The sequence below is a fragment of the Biomphalaria glabrata genome, chromosome 1 (assembly GCF_947242115.1).
Source record: "Biomphalaria glabrata chromosome 1, xgBioGlab47.1, whole genome shotgun sequence".
NCBI lineage: Eukaryota > Metazoa > Mollusca > Gastropoda > Planorbidae > Biomphalaria > Biomphalaria glabrata.
In genome coordinates, this window is record NC_074711.1 from 19,131,752 (window position 1) to 19,141,514 (window position 9,763).

A 9,763-nucleotide genomic window follows, 5' to 3' on the forward strand; every position below is an offset into this window, starting at 1 on the left:
GATATGAATAAAGCTTGCAGAAGAACCATTCAAACACACATATACTGCTGTGATTTGTGGTTCAGGTGAATTAGAAACTACAGAAGTTTAGTTTTATGTAAATTAGAAGCTATAGAAGTTTCAAATGAAATATAAGCTATAGAAGTTTCGTGTGAAATAGAAGCTATAGAAGTAACAAATGCATCAAATGCAACTCGTACACAAATCTTGTAAATCAAACATAGGCCTACAAAGCCTACATGTTTACCTTTACTTTTTAAAAATATGGTAAAATGCAATCTTCCCAACAAAATAGCCTCCTGTGTTTGTTACTATAAATAGTGAATAGTTGTAAAAATGGTGTATTTTTATTTAAAAACTGCTTGCATGGTTGATTTTAAAAATTAAATTTTCACTTTCAGAAAAGAAAAAAGTAGCCGTTGCATCAGAAATTTGAATGGTCTAAAATATCATGATGTCGGATTTTCAATATCTTTTTTAGTTTACGAGATCTAAACGGGACGGACGGACGGACGCTAGACAGACCTTAAAACTAATAGCGGGGGCCGCTAAAAATGAAAATCAGATAATTAGTTCAAAAGTTATAAATTTTTTGGTTATTATTTTGACCGCTTCTTCACCTTTGTAAGTAGTTCCCTTTTCAGACCTTGTGGTCTATAGGTCATCTGGTTATGTGGCCTACGGTTAACGGGGGTGTCATGTGGCCAGCACAAAGATCAACCGCCTTTACCTTTCCCCAACTAATGTCAGGTACCTATTAGAGCTGGGTGGACTCAGAGGCGCCCAAAGATCCCGAAATTAAAAATCCCAGTATTCACAAGGATTCGAACACGGAACTCCCGGTTCGGAAGCCAAGCGCTTTAGCGCTCAGTCACCCCGCGCCTCCTTTGTCTTTGTATTTTACTTTTTTTTTTTCATCCCACTTTTGCTTATTTTCTCTTGTCTTATATTGTCCCTGTGAATCTGGTATGTTGTTAACATAATTACTGAATATAACAAAACACTTGGTAAATTTTTTTCTTTCTGTTGAACTATAAAACAAAAAAGCTTATTGAGCAATACAGAGAGTATATAGGCTACTGCGAACACCACTAATGACTATCCCATTATTTGCTAGTCAGTATTAAAGTCATCAGTTGAATCCCTAAATAAAGAGACGTCACGGGAAGTTGATAACGAAGTCATGCATAGAAGTCCATTTAAACTATGTCACATCATCATAGTTTCAGAGACAAAACAATTTACAACACTTTATTTTATACCGATACTGTAAATGTTGGAGACGTTACTTCCTGTCAATGTTATAAGCACCAAATCCAAGGTTTATGACTTAGGCAAAAAGGAAGCAGACATGATCAAAAGATAATCTAGGCTTAAGTCAGGGTTGTAATATACATTCGAAATCTAAGGGTAAAGTACGTTAAAAAAAACAAACAAATCCTTTGCTAGGAGCTTAGCACTGGGTAATGAGTATTCTGAATAAGAATAATAAAACTTTACATTGACGACACAATTATGCAAATAATTCAAAACCTCTAAATAAAAGTAAAATAACGATAATAATATTCTTTTCCGAAACTTATAAAAGAAGGAGACTACATACTCATAAAATAATTTCATAACTATGAATCTCGAGTGTTATGATTTTGTTATTCAAAATAACAGTTTTTAATGATCACCTATATGGTCTTCAACTATGGTCCTCAACTAATTACTAAAACTTTCTTACAAAACGTCTACGCTATAAGTTTTGGGCTCCAAGGGAAACTATTCAATTAAAAAAAAACTTCACCCGTAAACGCAGTAAGCCGGAAGTAGAGAGTGTTCTTCCTTTTTTGAGTTGAAAATCATAAGCGAACAGGTAAACAAAATCTGAAAATAATATCTCTAATCATCTATCCAATCTAATATTATTTCAGTGTAAAAAAAATTAATTACAATGATTTAAGGTCTAAGAAGTTATTTAAAATAATTCAGATTTATTCTAAAGTCATAATGTGTTTAAAATAACAATTAGACTTTAGTATCACTTAGAACCTGTTATCGATAACGAGCAACGAATGTCGTTTCATTGAAGTAATAAAGATGTATAGACTCTGTCTTAGGCTATGAAATGTTATTTATATCGTGGTCTATAGAATCTAAATTAAATCTAATCTTTTTAATCGATATCTGTCGACTATCGAGATGTATGTTACGGATGTTACTAATATTAAATATAGAGTTATAGATCTAGAATAAGAATCTAGACTAGACCTAGCAGACTTTTACTTTTTTTAGTGAGTGTCTGTCACACTGTCAGTACTCACTAGAATCTAGAAATATAAATTATAGATTAATAATAGTGTAGAGACAGGAGAGTAGAGGATGAGAAGTTATATCTAAATCTAGGCTACAAGATCTCTTAAAAGATCTAGAGTAATGAGTAATCTAGACTCAAGTTGTAGTACACAGGAATACATGGTCATAGTCATGGAGCCACAATTCGGAAGCAGTTGGCTGAGATGGGCAAGATGTGGGGAGGCTTACTGAACCGCCTGGAAGACTTTTGATCTATGCTGCAGAGGCAGAGATGATATCTAGATCTAGTTCAGATTTTAAAATTTAGATCTAGATATTGATCTAAATTTAGGCTACAGAATTTTCATTGTAATTTTGTCTTTTTAAACATTGGTCATGTTAACAATATTAATATTAACATCATGATCATTGGTTTAACACATCTAGATATAGTCCCACATCTAGATTGCTGACTTGGATCTAGTCATTTTTTGCTTAGCCTTATCTTATTAGAATATTGATTAAGATCTAGATTCTAAATCTAGTTATTAAATTTGATTCTTAAGCCTTTTCGTGATATTTGTTTTTTTATGGCTCCTATCTGTTGTCATCTAGTGAATTTCAATATCTAGAATAGTGCCACTAGAAAATTTAAGAATTTTTAGCACTTAGATTTATTTTGTTGTTGTAACTTATATTTTTCTATTACTAGAATGGGCATTCGCTACAAGCTTGCTGTAGGCCTGGACAAAGGTCATAAAGTCACAAAAATTGAAGGTGGAAGAAAGACAAGACCTACTCGTAGAAAGGGGGTGAGAAATTATATTAGTATGTCCCAAAGCAATCTAGCTCCAGACCATTGGAGTTTTTTATTTCAGCATTCATTTCTTAATATAAGCAAAATTGTTTTGATCTATTGGCTCAGGCCTGAACAAATTATAATTATTTATCTACATTATTTTCAATAGGAATAACAACTCTACTTGTTTATGTTATATGGGGTTTCGCTTAGTAAAAGGCGATTTCTAAACCTTTCTTTTATTGGAGTGTTAAAATCTTATTGCCGGAGATCTACGCCAGATTTATTTAGGGCAGCCACTGCTAGAAGAGCATTCTTATTTTATTTAAAATTACTAGACTCTAGCCCAGGTTTTAAGTAAAATGACAAAAATGAATTACAAAATGTCAATTAAATTTCACTTAGTTTATAATGTTTTTGGTTTGTGTAAACAACAAATCTATTTTAAAATAAATTTGTATGTTCATTTTATATTCTAGAAAGCAACAAAGCATGCTAAATTTGTAAGAGACCTTGTTAGAGAAATTGCTGGATTTTCTCCATATGAAAGAAGATGCCAGGAGTTGCTGAAAATCTCCAAAGATAAAAGAGCACTCAAGTTTTGTAAAAAGAGGGTTAGTTAAAATTTATTTCTTTTGTATTTAAAATTAAAGCATTTCATATGGCAACCAACAATCCCAACAAATGCCAACATATATCATACTGCTGTAAAAAAAAAATGTTAAAAATTATTGGCATAGGCACTTTGATGATGAAAGGTATTTAAATAATTACATTTTAGTTTAGTATTGTTACTTTGTTTCCTATCTAATTTGAATTCTATATAGGCTACCCTTTCGTGCCCCCTTCCTTCCACTCATTCTAGCTCTAATCTATAAGAATTTTTCAAACGAATAGGCTCATAGCCCTGTTGTATAATCCGCCATCCTGGAAAATAGAATAGCTTTTTTTTGTAATCTAAAGGTGTTAAACGTATTTATTTTTTTATAAAGTTGTTTAATTATATATTATTATAATATCTATGATCTAAATTATTTTTTTTCCAAATTTTTATTTTTTAAGAATTTCTAATTTCAGTCAAACCGGAAATAGGAGCTATTAGGTTAAATCAGTACCACTTTAGTTGGTTAAGGGCTTATTATGATATAGCTGATTGAATAATTTCTATATTTATCTACTAGCTATATATATATTAAAATTCTATTTTAAGTTCTTAGTGTATGTACCATATTGTTACTTATTTTTATCCCTCTACTGAAATGGGATACTTTCTTCTAAAAAGCTCCTAAAATTAGTTTAGAAAACTTATCTGCTAATGGACATCTGTTTTGGACCTAATAAAATTTGTGTCTTTACCAGTAGTTGTGAAATGTATTGAGATATTTATATTGTTTTCTATTCTTAGTTGGGCACTCATGTGAGAGGCAAAAAGAAGAGAGAAGAAATGCAAGTGATCTTACAGAGAATGAGGAAGGCTCAACAGCAGGCTGCTAAATAGTTTGTCAATAAATTATATTAAAAAATATTGCTTTGTTATTTTGTTTATTAATAATGTCTTGTGTTGTGAACTAAGTACCATGGTTCAAGTGTTAAGATTGACTTATAACAGAATTGACACAAATTAAAAATTTTAATCAAATAAGGAATATAATTATAGTTCAACTTTCTGCTATAAGCAAGTATTTTTACAGAAATCTCAATATATTAATAATTGTTCATTAAAACTAGTCCATTGAAATTGATTTTTAATAGTAAATAGCTCCTGTCAAAACCATACATGTTCATTTCAGTCAATAAAAGACATCATTAGTACAAATATAGAAATGCTAATATTGAGAAAGGCTGGCCCATTCTATTTATGTTATCCACCCAGCTTTTCTTTGGACTACACTTTCTTTGTGATCTCTCCACTGTACCTTGTGGAATGACCTTTGATAGTGAGTTTTGTCTTGCAATACTAAAATATTATTCATTATATTGACAACTTTTGTGTGGGGAAAGTGGATTCTGATTCTTGCACTTCATTATAGTGACAACTTTTGTGTGGGAAAATAAGGTACATGACAGAGATGTACTTCACACGAAGATGATCTTGAAAAATATCACACCCATTACAGATGTCCATGCACTATATACCGGTATACCCATACCTAGAAAGTCCCTAGCATAATACTATAGACCAGCGCTAACTCTTTATTGTAAGACTTAATATGGCCCTCGACTAATTTTTTTTAATATGAATAGTGTGAACGAAAACACATCAATATTGGCCCTTTTGACATTATTACTACAAGAAAAAAGATGTAGATGCCAGGAGAAAGAATTTCTGAAGCTGAAAACGCCGGAATGTGCTGTCTTCCTGTCCCAAAATGTAACCCTTTGAGGACTTAATCGGGAACCTGCCACATCTTCTATTTTAAATCCAGAAAGAACTTTTTACAAAACTATAAAATTATATAGGCAACACATTATTATTTTTGCTTCTGTTTCTTACGCACATTATGTGGAAATACCTAAACATTTTCTTTGGTTTCACCCAATTACTGATACAACTGGAGAAAGACTTTATGACTTCGTAATAAACAAAAATGGAAAGTAAAATAGGAAATAAAACATGTTAGAGGGCATGAGGGATACGACAACGATGTGAATATGAAAGAAGGAAAAAAAGAATGGTCTACAAAAAATGGTATTACATCAGAGCGCTTTTGGTACAGCGTCCAGTCTTAATTAAAAAAAAAAAGGGGGGGGGGGGCTGGAGAGGGGCGGGATTTTAAAATTCCACACGCATGCAGCCACAACCCTTGCTGCGTCCTTGATTACTATATTCAGAATATGTTAAAGCCTTATCAGAATAGAGGGTATTTAAATGTTCAACATAAGTTTAAAGTCCACCTGACAATTAGAATTCTAAATTTAAAAATGGGGAAAATTCACCATGTCCAATGTTTTGCTTCATTTTGTAAAATTCTCCAGAAACGCTGAGAATATAGGTATGGACTTCATTTGTATCAAATTTATGTTTGAAACTTTCTGTTGTTCAATGTCATAACTCTTTCCACTCTTATGCCTTTGAACTGCATTGTTGCTTATAGGAATTCTGTTTTCAGATTCCATATGCAGGTTTGTGTAAAATAGTTTTCAAAACTTCTGCAAAATGGATTTTTGGCTAAAGTGTGATGTTTTTATTTTCCCATAAGTAAAGATATTGTAAGAGATGCAAATAGCTTACTTTGTGATCTTGAACATTTTGTCCACTGTGTTGGAAAGTATTTCAAATTTTAATTCTATAAGGGTGTCATCATCTCAAATGATCCTCTAGCTTAGATGGTTTGATAGTGTACCTTTTGAAACAACTTTCATTGCATTAAAGCCACATAACGGTATGAACTTGTTTGTTCCACAAGGAATGAAGCCAAGTTTCAAATATTCAATGTACTCTCTCTCTGTATTTCTTTTTTTAATTCAGCCATTTTTGTTTGTTAGTTTTATATTTAAGCTATTTAAATAAAGATGTTACATTTGTAAAAAATTCATTCAAATAAGGATTAACTAAGGCACAAAGCATGTATATGTGTGAGATGGGAAATGAAATTTAAAGTATAGACCTGCTTCAATGAGATTCATGATAGTAAACCTCCATTTACATCTCATAGATCCCTGATTAATTTTTTCACTCAAGTAGACCCTCAGTGAGCTATAAAGACCCTTTTGGGAATCCTTGTAGTAAACTGACTAACAGATTCAGTAAATAACAGAAACAAATGTTTATGAAAGCCAGCACATAGTATTTATTGCTAGTATTTGTAACAAAGTTTTATTTCACATGTATGATTTTTTTTTTTTACCGATTTCTAAAAAAAAAAACTAGACATCTTAGCTGCTTTATTAGACCTTTTATATTTTTTCATAAAAATTTAATTATTTTGTTTTTAATGCAAATATTAAGCACAAAACTGAAGTGAGATTATAACACAAGTTCTTATTTATGTTCCTTAACAATAATGGTGCAGACTTATGAAACTAATCCTGAATATATCTTTAGTGATGACAAAAATGTCAACACTGTATAACCAATAAAAAAAAATTGAATCTAACCATTTATAGATCAACTTTAATTAAGCATTATAAATTATTGGAGACATCTTGTTTTCTTTTTAATACCGGTAATACAAAATGTAAAGTATGGAATGTAGAAAATCATTTAAAAAAACAAATGTAAACAAGTTTAAAGCTGACATATTGCTTGAACAATATTCTTTTTATAATCTTAACAGATAGTTCAGTTTGTGTTGCTGATCAAGTGTGGTCCATATATTGTGGTTACTTTTTTTTTTACAGGTACATTTCCACCAAGCTAAGAATTAAGAAAGTTGTTATATTTAGATCTAGGTTTAGAACTCAGGATAGATAATTAGGAACATCACAGCACTCACCACTTTCATGCTTAACTACTTCATCCAGCCCATTCATTCTTTGCATACAGATCAGATAATTATAATACAATTGACATAGCCACATGGCACTAGAAATCATTATTCAATATAGAATATATTGACATCAAATAAAAAACGAACAGTTTGAATTCCGTTATTTTTCTATTTTTACTTATAACTTTGATGTCAGTTATTGGACAATTTCAATGGTTTCAATGACTTTATTTGTTTTTTAAAAAAATATTTTTTCTTGCAATGAAGAATTATAATTAATATTTTCTAAAAAATTGATTTAAAATTATTCAAAGTGCAGTAGTTAATGTTTGAAAATGTTTTACATGTTTCGGATGTTCCTTCAGAGTTGAAGATAGTTTACTTCCTAGTCCAAACCTCCCGCAGGACAACGGGGGATGGGAGCGGGCAGGGTTTGAACCCTCGACCGTCGATAAATCCGAACGACAGTCCAGCGTGCAAACCGCACGACCAGGCAGCCACCCCGACCAGGCAGCCACTAACAGCCAGGCAGTTAATGCATTACAAGTGGCTACTTAATAAAACAGTGCTGCAAAAACTATTGCTGTTTTTCCTTAATGGTATTTCCCAGTCCAAGTCACATATTATTAGCAAAGTCATGTTTAAAAAAATTGTACATTTTACTTTGTGGGTTTATTTTTGAAAATTTGGATAGGTTACATTTTTTTCTAAGAACATCAAATGTGATTTATATTTAACATATTTTAGCAGTAAAATACTATTAGTAGTTGGCAAATTTCACTTTTATTTTACCATTTATTTGTTTTACTTTTGACACAAAGATAAAAGCTTATAACTTTGAGGTTAGCAAAAAATTTGGTTTCAAATAATTTTGTACTGTTATTACTAAAATTTAGGTTAGACATTTAAAAACTTTAAAACTCTCCCCCCCCCCCCCCATTCTATCATGAATCTTAGTTGATTGTATTTTATATTGCCCAAAACATTTGATCAAATTAACTAGTTGAAATAGTGATATTCTTTCTCCTTTCAATATATAACATATCATTTACAAAATAAATACCTGCAGTTTTTTTAGATTTATTGATTTCATTTGTCATTAGCATCTCCTTTGGAGATGATGTCAATTACAATCACATTTAAACCTGGATCAGACTTCAACACATTGTACTAGGAACTGTTGTTCATATGTTGGGCTTTTTATTAAATACACAAAAAAAAAAGTGCTTTTTGAGCACAAGTGCAGTGGGGAAAAAATGAGCAATATCAAAGTGGTATTGTCACAACTATGTGATAAGAGACAAGTTTTAAATACAAATAGTTTTAAAAAAAAGTGTTTTGTGATATTGACATAAGAAATACATCTCTTTAAAAAAAAGTTTTTTTATATATTTATTACAAATACATTAGTTTTTTTTCCAACTGGAAAACTATGTACAATATCTATGATCTAGTTTCATTTTAAATATATCCATTATTGAAAGAAATATTTTGAGACGACTGCAAAGTTTTAAATACTGAGATTTAGGAAAACATTATTCTTTTTTTAAATAATAGGTAACAAATGTGAACTAAAAATGTGAACACATAAATAACAACTGATAAGACATTGAAATAGCACTTGTGAAGTTAAAAAGTATGGCAGTGAATTATGCAGGTAAACTTGAAACATGTAGGCCTATTCAAATGGCAAAGATCAAATAAATGTGTCAACAAAATGGGCATGTATTTACACAAATGGTATCAAGGACAAGTTTGACATTTACAAAAATTCTTGTATTAGGCCTACATGAAAGAACAAAGAAGTCTGGAAAAAAATGTTCTAAAAGGCACATTGGATGGAAATGTTAGCAATATCATGCTAGGATCTTTTCTTTTTAGCAGATGGAGTATTCGCTGGGATGTCAGGTCTCAGCTCTCTGTATTGAATCTGAAAAATAGCAACATTAAAATAATTTACATTCTGCTATTATTCAAGTTTTATTAGAAACATTTTTCCAATGAGATAAAAGAAGAATAAACCTATTATTTTATATAATATTAGACATATTTAAAAGATGAGTTTTGTTTTATTTAATTTCATGAGATTTACAATGCAGCAATTTATCTTATGTGCATTATCAATATTTCTTTCAACTGTTTTCTAATATCTCACCAATTCATTATCTGAAGGAACTCTTGATAAGAAATCCAACAATTCATTATTGGAGATTGCATTGGGTTTCCTCAATTTCTTTGTGAATTTATTGATACC

The 9,763-nt window shown here is 30.9% G+C and overlaps 2 protein-coding genes across 11 annotated transcripts in view; one reads left to right on the top strand and one right to left on the bottom strand.

The window, feature by feature from the left end:
- The first annotated feature begins 1,747 nt into the window (after positions 1-1,747).
- LOC106073263 (60S ribosomal protein L36-like) lies at positions 1,748-4,604 on the top strand. Its single transcript, XM_013233784.2, has 4 exons — positions 1,748-1,861; positions 2,993-3,092; positions 3,559-3,693; positions 4,485-4,604. Exons 2-4 carry the CDS (start codon positions 2,994-2,996, stop codon positions 4,575-4,577), a joined length of 327 nt encoding a protein of 108 aa, XP_013089238.1. The 5' UTR covers positions 1,748-1,861; position 2,993; the 3' UTR covers positions 4,578-4,604.
- Positions 4,605-8,432: 3,828 nt separating this feature from the next.
- Positions 8,433-9,763, bottom strand: part of LOC106073239 (multiple C2 and transmembrane domain-containing protein 1-like) — a 163,277-nt gene continuing 161,946 nt past the window's right edge. For all 10 annotated transcript variants that reach the window (XM_056026658.1, XM_056026682.1, XM_056026655.1 and 7 more), the window contains 2 exons: positions 9,665-9,762; positions 8,433-9,439 (listed from right to left, as the gene is read on the bottom strand). In XM_056026658.1, coding sequence (XP_055882633.1) covers positions 9,371-9,439; positions 9,665-9,762 — 167 coding nt within the window. In that variant the 3' untranslated portion in view covers positions 8,433-9,370. The remainder of the gene's footprint in view (positions 9,440-9,664; position 9,763) is intronic.